A 17653-nucleotide genomic window follows, 5' to 3' on the forward strand; every position below is an offset into this window, starting at 1 on the left:
CCCCCCCCCCTCCCTCCTTCCGCCTCCGGTATCAATTTTGTACATGGATTTCATATGTAACACTCACCCGGACCAATTATAACGCCCGGGCCTTATTTAACGTGACACCGGACAGATTTTGGAGGTCAAAAGCTAAGTTATTTTCCCCATGGTTAAAATTACGCAATCAATTCACTAAAATTTGCAAATTTTATTTTATTTCGTCGAACTGTTGGTTGAAAGAAACATAACACTGGTTTTGTAAAAGAACTTCTTTCGAGTATTTTTGGACAGCTTTTCATACAGTTTCATGGTAAAAAAAAGATCTGCAAACAGGCTTAAATCGTATACTAGAAACTCGATAAAGGAATTGATCTTTACAACCTAATGTTTATCGTAGACATAAGATATTTCAAACTATGAATTCTGTTAGATCAAGCATCATATGTTTACATCTGCAGGTTGCAAAGATATTGGAATTAGTAACTTTGAGTTTGTGGCAAAGAATCAATTCCTTTGTCTTTTATCCTTATGTTAGAGTAAAATTTACAAATTCAAAATTATATATTTTTCTTATTGCACACTTTTTATTTATTATTAAGTTCCTATCTTAATTCGTGTTTATTTTGGTTTAATATATTTTTCCATTCTTTCAGAGAAAATGCAAACCGTGGAAATAGCTCGGCTGAGGCCACCTTTAGGTGAGATATTTTTAATCAGAAAGATTTCACCGAACCGACAAAGTTTAAAGGAATTATCAGCGCTGTGTCATAGTGTAAGAGTGCCGTCATCGATTCACAGCAGAGCCATTTAAATCATTGTTTTAAGTATTCCTATGAGTTAAAGAGATAACCAAGTTTTTCTAAAAAAAAAAATGAAAAACTTAGGACCAGATTTTATGAACATTAATGATTGAGACATGGTTTAAAAACTTAGACGTGGTTCAACTACTTCTACTAATTCAGTTTGAACCGACACACACCAAGGAAGTTATTGAACTACGTCTGCACGGTTCAGCTATTCCTCGCTGTTCAGTGTTCATTTAATCTGATCCTTGGACCGAATATTTATATTCATAACCTAGCAATATAGATTGAGTTTGTCGTCATTTTTACAAGATCATGTTTCTAAAGAAACCGTTGTGAACCATGATGTGAATCAAGAAGTCAGTATTCTAGGAATGTTAGAAGGGGAATGATTTTATGAAAAATAAATAAATTATTTGATTAATTTTATCATGAAGTGTAATTTTCATTTTTCCTGTCAAATCTTTGAAAATGATCAAGAATCATAACAACGTAATACTGAGACGGCACAAATAACTGACTCAAGAATAAATGTCATAATTTAAGAACTCTGCAATGGTTGGTATTTGAGATAAATTAAAAATATATATTTCTAGAGAAATATCAGGATACAAACCTGTTCCTCCAGTACCTACCCTACTGTGATAAACTAGACGCGGAAGCCGACGAATGGCTCAAGGAGATCAAGGAAAACCTCGGACGTGCTATTATGATCAGGTTCAGTTTATCGGTTTTTATTGCATGAAATATAACATTTGCCGCTTTAAACTAATATATTCACAAGTATAGAGATGAGACCTAGAATTTAAACAAATCTATTCTACTTTATACGAGATGAGACCTAGATTTTAAACTAATCTATTCTCCTGTATAGAGATGAGACCTAGAATTTAAACTAATCTAATCTCCTGTATAGAGATGAGACCTAGAATTTAAACTAATATATTCTACTTTATAGAGATGAGACCTAGAGTTTAAACTAATCTATTCTCCTGTATAGAGATGAGACCTAGAGTTTAAACTAATCTATTATACTTTATAGAGATTAGACCTAGAGTTCAAACTAATCTATTCTCCTGTAAAGAGATGAGACCTAGAATTTAAACTAACCTATTCACAAGTATAGAGATGAGACCTAGAATTTAAATAAATCTATTCTACTTTATACGAGATGAGACCTAGAATTTAAATAAATCTATTCTACTTTATACGAGATGAGACCTAGAATTTAAATAAATCTATTCTACTTTATAGAGATAAGACCTAGAATTTAAACAAATCTATTCTACTTTATAGAGATGACACCTAGAATTTAAACAAATCTATTCTACTTTATACGAGATGAGACCTAGATTTTAAACTAATCTATTCTCCTGTATAGAGATGAGACCTAGAATTTAAACAAATCTTTTATACAGTATAGAGATGAGACCTAGATTTTAAACTAATATATTCTCCTGTATAGAGATAAGACCTAGAGTTTAAACTAATCTATTCTCCTGTAGTGAGATGAGACCTAGAGTTTAAACTAATCTATTCTCCTGTATAGAGATTAGACCTAGAGTTTAAACTAATCTTATCTCCTGTATAGAGATGAGACCTAGAATTTAAACTAATCTAATCTCCTGTATAGAGATGAGACCTAGAATTTAAACTAATATATTCTACTTTATAGAGATGAGACCTAGAGTTTAAACTAATCTATTCTCCTGTATAGAGATGAGACCTAGAGTTTAAACTAATCTAATCTCCTGTATAGAGATGAGACCTAGAATTTAAACTAATCTAATCTCCTGTATAGAGATGAGACCTAGAATTTAAACTAATATATTCTACTTTATAGAGATGAGACCTAGAGTTTAAACTAATCTATTCTCCTGTATAGAGATGAGACCTAGATTTTAAACTAATATATTCTTCTTTATAGAGATGAGACCTAGAGTTTAAACTAATCTATTCTCCTGTATAGAGATGAGACCTAGAATTTAAACAAATCTATTCTACTTTATAGAGATGAGACCTAGAGTTTAAACTAATCTATTCTCCTGTATAGAGATGAGACCTAGAGTTTAAACTAATCTATTCTCCTGTAGTGAGATGAGACCTAGAGTTTAAACTAATCTATTCTCATGTAGTGAGATGAGACCTGGAGTTGTTATCTGGATAACCCGTCTGACCTCCTACATAAATCTTCACGGATATAAGTTTTCAAAACAGGTTTATTAACAAGCTTTTAAATTTATATAATACTTATACTTATACAGATAAAGTTCGTTAAATGATATTTTTAATTTGGGTTGATTTCTATCTTTTTTGTATAAGGAGTCTTTGTATTTATTTTTTATCTGTCTCTGTTCAGGAACATATAGAGTTTATCCGCGCTATCTGGAGCCTGCTAACCAATCCCGGGATGGAAACCCGTCTCCTGGATGTATTTGCTCGTTCGCTCTCCGTCCTACTATCCAGGAAGGATCTCCTGTCTCCGGCAGATCTTCAGCTGGAATGGAAACCTCTATACCTTCTCTTAGAGGATTTATCTAGTCACAATGTTTTAATGAATTTAAAGGTGAGTTATTCTTAATATTGGGGACCCCCAAGATCGGATAAATTTACACAAATTTCTCCATCCAGACGGTCAGTTCTTTTTGTCTAGTTTTCCGGTGCTTTCCATGAATCTACATGAGACTTAAACCGTTTATTTTTTCAGTTCACGGGTATCAATGAGTTAAGCATCAGTCTTTCTTTTTTGCTTATTTGAATCATATTCTATTTTACGACCGCGTCCAAGGTCATTTTTATTTTTCATTTTATGGCAAAGTTCAAAATACAATCATCATTTTTCTCCTAAATTCTTCCAATTGTTGATATATTTAACCTTAACAGCTCCAATTCCAACGTTAATTATAATTATTAAGTTTGGTTTCAGGTTTATCCGCCAGATTTCGAGAAGAATCTTAAAACTCTGATCAAACTCTCCCGGAGTTACTTCCCAGCCTCTGCAACCTCGGAGATACTGGCGGAATTCCGTCCTTATTTCTGTCCTCATGATAATATAATGACCCGTGGTATCTCATATTGTTCCCTTTTTCTCCCAACCCTCCACCTGGAGGTTCAGAACGGAGAAATTAAGCGGATAGAACCTGCTCCCTTCCTACCTTGGCTTAATGAGTTTCAGGAGTTCTGGTTCGCCTGCTCTAATGCTCCGCCCTGGGAAGGATCAATGATTAATCTGTTATCTCGTCTAGCAATGGACAATATAGGTTTAATAGACTGGGGGAAAATAACTCCGGATTTGTTTAATAAGATAATGCTAAGTTTTGGATTACCAGTTTACTATAAAAGATTGGGTGTTCCCATGAAACCGATCTCTATATCTAAGACAACTGCTGCAAGATGGATTGTTTTCTCAATATCTAAGGTACAATATAATAAATGTTTTGTTTTTTACAACAAAATTTATTTTTATTTGACTCCTGTTTCTAATTTATTTATTTTGAAGGATTCTGAGATATTGAAATATTTGTCCGTTCTGATGAATGCTGTAAACTCTTACTACCATCCAACCAGTGCTGGTTCCTACTCCGACAATCTGGTCGAGTTTTTGAACAAACTCATTTTCTTCTTCATGACGAGGATTCGCTCAGAGAGGTAGAGTTATCTTTAACAGAATTGTATGTAAGGGACTTGTGAATTTCCACAGCGCGGACGGTTACGAAAATGGCCGAAATTTTTCGTCTTTGCTTCTTGGTAATAGGGTAATTGACTTGTAAGGTTGAATTTTAGGATTGCTTAAAATAACGGATGACAATTCCTGTATTTCAAACTTTTTTTTAGCAACTATTTTTTATTATTTTTTAGATTTGAATTAGTTCATCCTGTTGACTGGATCCCTGAGATCAATCCTGAGAACAAAATCACCGATCTTCAAATTGAAGAGTTTTGTGAAATTGTTCTTCCGGCCACTCTGAACCTAGCCTGCTCCAGGTACTGTCTAATATACAAGTTTCTTTCATTCCTGTTTGAAGCGGCTGGAGATTACAATTTTTTCTTAGTAAAAATTTGCAACATTTTTAAGAAAGACTTCCTAGATAACAAATGCATAGATAGGACATTTAATAGGCAGGACATAACATTTCATAGATTGGACATTTATAGACAGCATATGACAATTCATGGACTAGAGAAATCAGGAAAAAATACCTTTTTCAATTTGTCAGGTTTGTGATTGATCCTTGTTGTAGAAAGTATGTGGAGGTTGAGCGGAACAATCTGAATATACTGGCGAGTATTCGTCCTGACCTAGTCATCCCTCCTCTTCTTAGGAAACTTGATCTCTCCTTGGAGACCCTGACAGAACCTTTCAAGTTTACAGCAGCAGTTAAATGTCTAGTTTCAGGCTAGTTATTCATTCATATATTAATCGATTCGGAGAGACGAGTACTAGCAATTTTTTTGATCTCCGTGACAAAGCTGATTACTTGCCTCAACCCCTTTTTTCTAATTATTATATCTTTGCAACCGCATTGTTTTTCTTATATCAAATAGTCAAAGTTTGAAATATAAAAGGTTTACACCATCAATTTATCTTATCTTGTAAGGATTACAAGATAAGATTTTCAGGCGAGTAATCAGTTTCTTTCAGGTTTATTTGAAATATTAATTTTAGACTTATTAATAAATAAACGTGCAATCTGAAAACTTAATGAGTTAAATATTATTTTATTTTTTCGTTTTAGTTGCTCGAAACCTCGTAAAGAAGGATCCTCTTCTACCTCAAGGACAAGATCAGGTTCTCCGGGTACTCTTCTCCGTCCTGCCCGGGATAGATTGCAATGATATCAAGAAAACACTCACCGTGTTCCAACTCATCTCAATAATCGCCAGGCTGGTTCCATTTACAAATATGAGCTCTAAGAAGATAAAGAATCAACCGGTTTATTCTTTCAAAACGTTTATTATCGAGTTTTTGGATCGATGCTTTTCTTTGATCGAGAACTCGTCCTTGGAGCTTATTCGGCAGGAGCAGTCCAACGGAGATACGCAAATGTCTAACGAGGAGTCTTCCATCAACACCGGAATCGTCACATGTTTCGACAGTATACTTCATCAGGCCGACGAGGATCTAAAAGTTCTCGCTATGCAGAAACTCAAGGATTTTCTTCATGGTCGAATCCTGGAGCCGAAAGTGGCCGGGAAAATTGCAAGTGGGATGTGTCGAACTTGTGCTAAAATCTCTCCGGTAGAAATCCTGGCAGCATTCGTCCCAACTACTTGCACTATTCTCCGGGATACCCTGAGAGAAACAGATCTCAGTACAGATTTCTATCTTGGAGACGAGATTATGTTCAATCTACTTCTTCTATCTGATCTTGTAATTGTTCCGGGATATTTCATAATACCGTATATTCCTCAGGTCAGATTTAAATTGTTATTATAATATTGATTATTATACTTTATACCGCATTTTTAGAGGATTTGAAAACATTCCCAGAATTAAATTGTTAATTCTTATTTTAACTGGAAAGCAACTATTCTCCAGTAATTTAAGTAATAACGTGTTTAATATTAGAGATAAATAGAGCTTATTTTGCACCTGTATTCTTCTTCATTTTTAGGAGTCAGATTCTGATATAAATCAACATTGCCCTTAAAAGTCGGCTGTTTAGTCCTTGAACCTTACTGGGCTAATCCTGTATGCTGAATCTATCTTTTTTAGCCACTTTTTCATTGCTTAACAGTCTAACAACCTAAAATCATGAAAAAATAATGATATATTGATTTAAAAAAATATTTACATGAATAAGTTTTGGCCTCCATGTCTACGTCCAAAAAGAAGGAAAAAGTTTTGAGTTAAATTTTTTGAATTTTTTGGAACAGGGAACTTTTTTGTGTCAAGATTTTGGTAATAAATTAACATTAGGTTAAGATTCCAGAATTGAATGGCGCATCTATCTATCTATCAATTTCCCGTGAATAATTTTTATTATTCACGCCCATTTCGTGGAGTAATCATAATTATTTCTGATTTGGCTACTTAGTAAATCCGACAAGAATGTGGTATAATAAATATTCTTGATGGTAATTTAATTATATTTTCAGATTTCTGAAGTTCTTAAGCTAGGTTTACAATCCAAGAATAGAGAAGGACACACTGCTGCTCTGACAGTGTTCCGTCACACCCTTCACTCACTCTCTCATCCTTGTCTAGCAGAGAGAGGAAGGATTGTATCCACCCCGTCTCAGAACCCACGTGAGGACTGGGGTAGACAAGGAAATCTGGAGAATTTAGATGTTAAATGGTGAGAACATTTATCTTTTATTCCCATGAATTGAAGGTTGAGTTTAATTTGTTTAGGTACCTACCCGGAGAGAAGGAGTTCCATCAAATCTCAGAACTAGGAACTGCGTTTCTAGGAACACAGGTTGATCGACTCACTGAGTTTATTGAGGATAAAAACCAGATGGGTAGAGAGGAGGTTCACCAGTCTCTTAAAACTATTAGTAGTTTTATCATAGGTTAGATATTCTTAACTATCAGTAGTTTTATCATAGGTTAGATATTCTTAACTATCAGTAGTTTTATCATAGGTTAGATATTCTTAACTGTCAGTAGTTTTATCATAGGTTAGATATTCTTAACTATCAGTAGTTTTATCATAGGTTAGATATTCTTAATTATCAGTAGTTTTATCATAGGTTAGATATTCTTAACTATCAGTAGTTTTATTATTGGTTCGATTTTCTTAACTATCAGTAGTTTTATCATAGGTTAGATATTCTTAACTATCAGTAGTTTTATCATAGGTTAGATATTCTTAACTATCAGTAGTTTTATTATTGGTTCGATATTCTTAACTATCAGTAGTTTTATCATAGGTTAGATATTCTTAACTATCAGTAGTTTTATTATTGGTTCGATATTCTTAACTATCAGTAGTTTTATTATTGGTTCGATATTCTTAACTATCAGTAGTTTTATCATTGGTTCGATATCCTTAACTATCAGTAGTTTTGTAATGTTTTCATGTATTTTGAAAACATGCACAAAGTTATTTTTAGCACCTTCTAATATGCGACAACACAATATGTGTTTGTAATAACTCTCAGTATTGCATACAGATATGCTACCCTATTATAAATAATGTAGTTTGTTTTTTCTCTTGAACTGCTGCCTTATCAATACTTGAATATAAATGTATCATTAATTTTGGCAAGGGAAAAAAAGATAAAGTGTATCCGTAAACTAATTGATTTCTTCTTAATTTTCTTTAAAAAATGAATGTACACGATATTGTTGTAAAATAGTTTTATTTAATACATGTAAACAATTTTGTACAATTAACATAATCTCGATACGGAGATAATAAATATCTAGATCTCAAAAAAAGTAGTTTTATAATAGGTTCGATTTTCTTAACTATCGGTAGTTTTATCATAGGTTAGATATTCTTAACTATCAGTAGTTTTATCATTGGTTCGATATCCTTAACTATCAGTAGTTTATCATAGGTTAGATATTCTTAACTATCAGTAGTTTTATAGACAGGATTTCTCCTTCCAACTCCGTGGTGTTGAGAACACACGTATCCAGCTGGTTGAGTTGATGGAGAAACTTGTTGCGAAGATTTTGAAGGATAGAGCAGATGATACTAAGGTTCTCATCACTATTGCAACTATACTCAAGCTTCTGGTCTTCGAGCACACTTGCACAGACGAAGGTCCTAATATTTACGTAAAGAGCTGAAATTAAGCGCACTTCAGAAAAGTTAGTGGGGGGGGGGGTGTGCTCGTAACGTCGTTTTTGAGACTTTATAAACATAAAAGTTCTCTCAATTCCCTGATAACCAGCGCACCACATTAATACACAAGTGTTATAGTTTATATGCTTTATTGAAGTAGTTATTGTCAACTTGAGTCCTCACACTGTGAAGTGAAATTAAATTAGTATAAGATAACAAAATATTTATATTTATTGTTTTACAAAATGTTGCTCCAGGTTTCAAAATAAGCTTTAATTTCCCGACAATAAAAAACAAGTTAAGTGAAAATGTTTTGTTGTGTAAAAACACACTTACAAAGTTGCTCGGGCTGGAGTTTGATGTGAGCTACAGTTTTCGAAGAGATATATCATGCTTTTTTCAGAGTCTTTTCGAGCCTAAAAGAGAGTTCTTTTGTTAACTAATAGCACAGTAATTGCTGCATACCTTTTTTTGCGATCCTTAAAACAGTGAAGAAGAGTATCAGGAACTAAGGAAGACGACATCCTTGAGATCTTCAGGAATCCAAACGAGATGAAGTTTAAAATCCTAGTTTAGTTGAGATCGTTATATTTTTCTCTCATTGACAAATCTCACCTTAACAGGACTCGTCTAAAGCATATGACGTTCCAGCATAAGCCCTCGTAGATCAGCGGAGATCCAGTTTAGGGATAGGTTGATAGGAGTATCTAGCGTTCCAGGTCATAAGAAGATGGTAGATAGATCAGCTTCACACATCAAGAATCTTAAATAAGTGGAACTACGGTGGAGGAGTACGACCAGAGTAGTCTAGACAGGGTTTTCAGAGGGGAAAACGACCTTAGTAAACATCTTACCAGGTGAAGAGAATTCTTCTATCAGATCAATCAGACGGAGTATATGAACAACAGGAAGGAGACGATCCTGGATACATATGTTTAAGGTATTTGACTGCATGTGCATAATAATAACTGATAAACATTCATCAGCAGTATTATTCACAATTACAAAATATTTCTGGGAACATGTGTTGGGGAGTCAACCATGGGATGGAGAACGTTTGATTCAAGAGTTTCTAAAAGTAATCTACCTTTACTCTCCGCCTGACTGTGAGTCCAGTCTACAAGATGAAAGTTTAAGTCACCAATCATAATGTTCTTTTCTCCGCTCAAAGAGTTTATAACATCACAGAGTTTCTCAGTGTTCTGTTAACTGGAGTTAGGAGATCCATGTATCACTGTAAATGTCAAAGCCTCAGAAGCATTATTGGAAATTAATTTAAATTGGCAAAATTGATTAAATTCACTGCTATTGTCGAGACATAAAACTTTGAGTCCAGTTCTCAAATAAACTAAAATTCCTCCACCAATTCCATTGGCAGTGTTAAGTCGATCAATTCTAAGGTTAGGTTCTATAGAATAACCATTATGGTGAATAAACTAGAGTTGCACCAGGTTTCGGTAATGATAATAATTTCTTGAGTTGTTAATCACTACACTTGCACTGAGCTCATCCAATTTACTTGCCAGATTTTTTGGCCAGATGTCCAGATCTTTCTCCTACAGAAATAAAACTGTATGGATTTCATTGTACAAAACCTATGTCTGTCCCCACCTTGAATACTGTGTCCAAGCCTGGAAAACCTGGCTAATAAAAGACAAAAGAAATCCTAGAAAAGGTTAAAAAAAGAGCAATAACAATGACCCTAGGACTCTCTGGGTCACTTATGATAGAGAAGCTGAAAGAGGCTGGTTTGATCTCCCTGGAGAACAGATGAAAGCGAGGAGATATGATCCAAGTCTTGAAACTAATACGTGGACAAAAATAAATGGTTCAGCTCTGCGTATTTACCAGGAGAAGGAAGTGGTATTCAATCCAGGCAGTCAAGTGATCCTATAAACTTGAAAGTTCCAGCTGTAAAGACTGAAATATATCGAAATTGTTTTAGCACAAGATGTTTTAATATGTGGAATAAATTCAACAAGATGTGAAAAATGCAAAGAACCTGAACAGTTTCGAGAATAAACTGGATGAATGGCTGAACTACTGAATGGCCAACATAGACTAAAGATCGAGATGTTTTAATTATCACACCAGTAATACAGCAACATAAATACACCAATTAAACCAATAGAGGCTGCATCCCAAATTTCATCTGTCCATCTTAAATTTTAGGACCAAACCTAGGTTTAAACTTGGAGTTACAAAGATTTGAATCCCCTTCCCAAATACACATTTTCTAGTCAAGCTATCGGCATTCAAGAATCAAGATGGGACATTTACTAGTAGATAATTCATAGTTCATAGACAGAGAGTAGCTTACGAAAAACAGCCTGAACTATTTAACATATTATACATGACAGGGTGCTTTGAGAAAACGGGTTAAACAATCTCTACCGTCATTGAAGGCTAAAGTTTTACATATTTGCGGCTGCAGAAATAAAATTTGTCAAATCATTTTCCTGTCTTTCTGAAAATATTAGAACATCTTTGGGGGGTTTTAACCTATTCTTTTTCAAAGTATATTTACACTTATTAATAAAAATATATATTTAGGTCTAGAGAAACACATGAAGAACTTCCAGCAGTCTAAATCTAGGTTAGAGCTGATGATACTAGGACGAAACAAGGATATACGAGCTATTCTCTTAGATAGAGTTCTTATACAACATGAGAAACGGTTGGTGGAGAATATTCTCAACAGTTTAACAGGTTATACAATCAGGGGTGTATAATGTGTATTTTTAAGAATTACCCTCCTGGGGGAATGCTTTTTAAGATCGTGGGAAAAAAATTAAATTTGACCTCGAAAGGCAAATTTTTTCATACGCTGAACCCAAAAAATATATTTTGCCCTTTAGTAATTTTTTTGTCACAATTCAGCGAATAAAATCCGTATTTGCATAAGAGGGAGAGGGGAGGAATGATTTTTAAAGAAAATATGCACCCCTGTTTATTATATTGTTTTATAGATAAGTAAATATATAAGTAAATAGATTAATAAATGAATCAGATACCATCCTGGTAATTAAAAATACGCCCGGAAACTAATATTTTTTTCTCACTTTTTATAAAGAATATCGGAGATGTGTCAATGTGTCATCTCTCTGCTTAGGAAAAATGGCGATTAAAATGCCATCTTTGCTGAAAAAAAGGATACCATCGAGATTTTTCTTAAAGCACTCTTGAGATAAGAATCACATAAAATAACATGAACAATCACTAAAATATATTTAACTCTCGAAATTGTTTGTTCAGGGACCCATGTGCGTATCATGAACCTACTGTTAGACCTCTCCATGAGTCACTACAGTAAGGTTCGAACTCATGGACAGAATATCCTGGCCAAGGTCTGCAAATGGTTCTCCTACTCATACAAGATTATAGTACCTAGAGTAAGTATTATTATCCCACGAAACATTACAGTAGCACGACGACTTTAACGTCGTGTTTTATTTTTGATATAAGTTGCTGCATTTATTTGTCAACCTAATTTTAGAAGTAAAATTCTAGAGATAGTGATCACAAAATACCCTTAGTTCTGAAATTTTCAAAATGTGGTCTGCCTTTTTTGTGCTTTCAATATTACCGGACATATGAAGAATTTCGTTCAGATTTTGACAATTTTGGTTTTATTTAACAAAATTGAAATCTGAACAAAATTCTTAATATCTCTGGTTTTATTGACTGCACAAAAAAAGGCAGACCACATTTTGGAAATGGAGAACTAAGGCTATTTAGTGATTATCGTTTCTTCAATCATATTTGTAAAATGATCAATGGAGTATTTACCCCCCCCCCCCCATTCTGTTTTTTTGGCTATTGTAAACCACACTTGTACTGTTACTGTTTGGAGCCCAAATTTAAAACAGGTTATTGTCAAGAAATCCGGGTTTTGTTTATGTGGTAAAACAATTTTCTAGGAATAGAATTTTTTGTTTGGAAATAATATTGCTTGCATATGGTTAGTTTTGTTTTATCTTAATATATTTATAATTCTAACATTAATATCTACATATCGCAAAGGAAGGGAAAACATAAAGAAAACTGGATAGGTTCATTTAACGAAAACCTCATTTTTCCGGCTTAGGTGTTCAACTACATAGCTTGAGTATTAAATTTATATTTCTCTATTTAGGTTCTCTCTAAATTACTTCCGGATCCTGATATTTCTCATGAAGAATTCAAGGCAGGAGCAGCATTCACTTCATTCATCACACCCTCGGGAATTATATTTAAAAAATGTTGTATCTTAATTGTTTGTGTTTTTATTCAATTTAGTTTTATCGGGAAAAAAGTACATTTAATTTGAAGAAGTATTCTAGATGAATCTTGGCCAGACAATATTGGCTCTTTTAAACGTTAACTGTTATCTTTGAGAATTTCCTTATAGTCATGGAAAACTCTACCTTGTGTTAAACAAAGAAAAGGAATCCTGGATTAGGGAGCCCTCTACCTAGTTCTACAGAACCAGCTCCTTGTCAAGCATAATTGGGAGCTCCAGGTCGAACTATGGCCGCTGCTGGTCAGAGCACAGCATAATGAGAAACCTTCCATTACTGCACTTATTAAATCTATTACGGGTAAGTAATAGTAATCTTGGATCCAAAAACTTTCTTCTATTTTGTCCTTCGTGGATTTTAACCCGGGAGAGCCAAGGGTTTTGTTGAGGAAAATAACCAAATATCCTTTTTTCTGACAGTTTTATTTGATTTAAATAAAATTAATAAATCCCTCTCTTTCTCTAGGTTATATCCACAGTATTGATAACTGGACAATTATATGATTTGATTTGATTTGATTTGATTTGATTTGATTTGATTTGATTTGATTTGATTTGATTTGATTTGATTTGATTTGATTTGATTTAAATTTGATTTGATTATTTGATTTGATTTTTATGGATTTGGAATTTCGGACTATGGATACGTTCTGTGGGCCTAATTTCGTTTTGAAAAGAATGTTTAGAAATTTTCTTGTTAAGGTTGTGCTGGTAGATTAGTAAGTGTTCCTCCGAGTCTATCTGAGGTACAGGATACTGAGGATGAGAGTGCAAGGAAGAGTGTGAGTAACCTAGAGCAGTATCAGCTTCTAACAGAGAATCTGTGTGGACTGGTTGAATCCTCAGATCTCCACTGGAGACATTACAATACAGCACTCAGCATGCTCTGCTCTTTACTCAGGTAATTAATTAAATAAACTTTTCTTAAGACTTGATTAAGTACTCGAGGACCAGATTTAATGATTAGACGTAGTTCTTAATTTAACCACTTCTCTTAAACTTGATCCGACGCACAAAATAAGTAGAAATACTTCTCACTATTCATTAAACTTGGTTCCGGGACTGGAAGGGCATTAAAATAATTGAAATAAATTGTTTAGACACGATGTTGATTTTCCACTTCGAGCTGTCAAGATTTTCACAAACAATATTATTCATGATGACATTGTAGTTAGAAAGGTAATTCACACTGACATCAACAATAACAAACCTAATAAAATATGATTAAATATAAAGATGATTGTGTTCTAGGCTTCTATCCATGTTCTGGATTGTATCCTACAGAAGACTAAGAGAAAGCATCCTAAGGTTTCAGTTAGTTTGTCCAAGACTGAAACTGTTCCTCCTTCACTAAACTGTGATCATGGCTCGTGTTTAAAAGAAGATACTAAAAATATGTTCAATGGTACAAATGGCTGTGAGATTATCAAGGAGCTTGGGATAGAAACCAAAGGCTGTGAGAACGGAGTAGAGAATTCTGTAAAAACCATGAATCAGAACAAGTCAAATCACAAATCCGGAATCCTCATTCCAGGTAGCTTAAATCAAGGCTTAGTGGTAAACAAGTACATGGTACATATACTAATACAATGTAAGAATTATGTACAATGTACAAAGTATACATACTGATTTTTACAGAATTGTTAAGAGTTGATATTGTGTTATTATAGATTTAAGAGAGAAGTTAACTGGAACGGATTCTAATTGTTCTCTTCTGGTTAGACCCGGAGAGAGACAAGACAATATATTTCTACAGTACGGAGACGAGAACAAACCTAACTCTCAGGAGGAGTACGATGCACCCAGGTGAGATACTTTAAAAATAAATTCGGAAATTATTTATTTCAGATAACTTTTGTTTTAGATTTATTCATAAAACATATTTGGGGTTCTATGTTTGGCCGAAGGAGAATCTAGTCTACGCCCCTAGTTCACAGCAGCCTAACCTTGACCGAACCCTGGAGGAGATGCCGGACTCAGAGAAAATAGTTTTCTCTTTATTCTCAGACAAGGAGAAAGTAAAGAAACTGTTCACGTTCCTCACCCTGGAGCATAAGAAGGGTCGGGACTCCTTTGATGTTGAGAGGTTTGGAATGTTTAAAGCAATTTTCAGGAACTTTGGAGATATGTTCCTTGAAAACTTCAGAACAGAGATTGAGACTCTTGTTGGAGATCATAGAGAGAGTTTCCAGCGTGCTGCTGCTGAACTGTTAGCATCCATTATACGCGGGAGTAAACACTGGCCGTATCAGAAGATAGAAAATATGTGGTCCTGGATCCTCCCAGCTATTAGAACTGCGCTGAACCATGTGTCTCCGGAGACTCAGAGAGACTGGGGAACATGTTTTGCAACAAGTAGTGAGAATAGGGATCCAAACCGGCTTCATTGGCTCATGGAAGTTGCCATGGAGAATCCGATACGTTCTCAAGGTAGCTTCATTGATGCAAGTCGTCTCTACATGCTCCAAGGTGTAGTTGCCCAGCAGCGTTGGAGAGTTGGAAAACTTCTTCATCGACTTCTAGAGTTTCTTATTCCCTTCCTTGATCATCCGTTCCACAATGTACGATCTCGGTTAGGTGCTGTACTCACAAACGTTTTTGCTCTTGATCTAGAGTTTGGAGAGTTCGGAAATGCAAGCGTGTCTTCTCCGATTGAAAAGGATTTTGTTTTTCAAATCCTTCCAAGATTGCAAGTGCTCCAGGATACTGAAGAGAAGGACGAGAACGCTCTCCGCTTGCTGCAGACCGTCTCCAAGTGGATCTGCTGCAGTTTGGTTCAAAATATTGGACCAATGAAGATCCACACGCTTGAGTTTCTACCAATCCTGCTCCAGTATGAGTGGTATGACAGGGATCCACAGCTTGCTAGGGATTGTCAGGTTTCACTCTCCTTTCTCAGCCGATCCCTACTCCCTGTTCCTCTCCTCAATCCTCTGTGTTCTATCCTTCAGCAGACGATAAACTCAGACTCCTGGAGAACTAAGTTGAGTACACTAGACTTCCTTCAAGCAGTTATATTCAACAATTTTATCCAAATCTGGAATAAAGGACCTGAAACTAAGAATTTAGTTCTAGATGTTGTTGGATCAGGACTCATTGATGATCAACTAGAAGTCAGGGTTAAATCATCTCAGGTACAGTCATATTTATATCTTGAAATATGTATATTGGAGATACCTGAATCTTATTCTTTTTTTAAACTTCAGATTGACATGCTTGTGTTTCATTTTACAAAAATTATTTCATGCGCCTTCACTTTTTTTAATTTTTGAAATTCTAGCTTTTTCCCCCGAATGATTTTTTTGTACATTTTGCCGAGAATCTTATAAATTAAATTAACATGAAATCATATGACTTCGTTGCAAAATGAAGGGTAGTCCCTTATTTAGGTGTTGAGTGGATTAATCCATTGCAAGTTTATTCCTGAACTAGAATACAAGACTCTGATCAACAGATATAAACAATCCGTTGCTGGAGCTGGAACTGTATCTTCAAGACACGGAGCAGTTTTAGGACTTTGTGCTTTCATCTCCGCCTTTCCTCATGATGTTCCATCCTTTCTCCCTGACCTCCTCATATACATTGGGAACCTTCTCAGTGAGAGACAACCTATCTCGGGTAGGATTCTTTTCTGTTAGCTGTAGCAACAAATTGCATGATGTGCAATTGGGCTCATTTCTTTAGCTTTCTGTATTTTTATGATGTATACATATGCCGGGACCAAATTGGATAATTTTTTAAGGAACCCCCTATGGGAACCCCGTGGGTGTCAGGTTAATTTTTCTTTGAAAATTTCTAAAATTCCACGGGCAACGCCGAGCACTTCAGCTAAAATCATGAGTTGATACCAAGTGCGTGTAAACACCGGAGCAACTATGACTGAATAATAATAAAAACCCGGTGAACGCCGGGCACTCTAGCCAAGTATTTATATAATTAAAATTATTTAATGATTAATTCGAACCGATCCTGTCCAACATTAGTCCAAGTAACTACTTACTTCTTAGTAATAGTAATCATTCTAATTATTTTGAGATTGTGTCGTAACTTTAGGCTTATACTCCATATTTAATAATCTAAACTTTCAATTTATTTTACTTAATTTATTGTTTGTACTGAAGTAGGAAGACGACATTTAATCAATATTGATCAATAATGCATGTAGTCTTACCAGAGCCCAGATCGTCCCAGATAAACGGGTGTATTTAGGACGTACTTTATATGTCTCTGTGTTTGGTTACTATAGTCAGCACATAATCTAATGCTTTCCATTAGTAATCGCCGACATGGTTTGTGTATCACCGTATTTATGACGGACACAGTCGGAGACGTCATATGTTAATAAAAAGTATCAATGAGACGACATGGGCTCACTACTGTAACTGTAGAATTGTTAATATTTGAAAACTTGGAGTTACATCTTTATGGGTCTTACTGTGGTATCATTGATACCGTATCAGCAATTACTAAATTTGTATTTAAAATGTTTCTTCTGTTTCAGCCACGATAAAGAAGACGGTTCAGAACTTTAAGAGAACTCATCAGGATAACTGGAGCGAGCACAAGGAGAACTTCTCCGAGGACCAGCTCTCAGAGCTCACAAACCTACTCATCTCCCCCAGTTACTACGCTTAAAGTATAGTTTTGTGGGAGACGTTGACTAAACATTCGTATTATGCAAATTAAGTTTATTTAGTTAAAAGTCATTATTTTTCTATGACGCTAAATTTGTATGTTCTACTATTTTCAATAAAATTAAAAATGTTAGTTTATAATTACTTTCAATTTTCTTAACGATTTTAAACAATAGCTTATTACTCTTACAATACAGGAAGTAGTAGGGATTGTGT

The 17653-nt window shown here is 34.7% G+C and overlaps 1 protein-coding gene across 1 annotated transcript; it reads left to right on the forward strand.

Annotated features, from left to right (window-relative positions):
* The first annotated feature begins 22 nt into the window (after positions 1–22).
* LOC111712906 (proteasome activator complex subunit 4) lies at positions 23–17575 on the forward strand. The gene is made up of 24 exons (XM_023487666.1): positions 23–292; positions 636–680; positions 1382–1502; positions 2921–3002; positions 3145–3351; positions 3712–4203; positions 4285–4433; positions 4644–4769; positions 5027–5181; positions 5522–6198; positions 6885–7084; positions 7141–7303; positions 8332–8503; positions 11078–11233; positions 11780–11916; positions 12660–12710; positions 12966–13104; positions 13506–13704; positions 13904–13982; positions 14055–14337; positions 14474–14609; positions 14668–15937; positions 16193–16421; positions 17305–17575. Exons 2-24 carry the CDS (start codon positions 641–643, stop codon positions 17436–17438), a joined length of 5397 nt encoding a protein of 1798 aa, XP_023343434.1. The 5' UTR covers positions 23–292; positions 636–640; the 3' UTR covers positions 17439–17575.
* Positions 17576–17653: the final 78 nt, after the last annotated feature.

Source organism: Eurytemora carolleeae, unplaced genomic scaffold (genome assembly GCF_000591075.1).
Source record: "Eurytemora carolleeae unplaced genomic scaffold, Eaff_2.0 scaffold119, whole genome shotgun sequence".
NCBI classification, from domain to species: Eukaryota; Metazoa; Arthropoda; class Copepoda; order Calanoida; family Temoridae; genus Eurytemora; species Eurytemora carolleeae.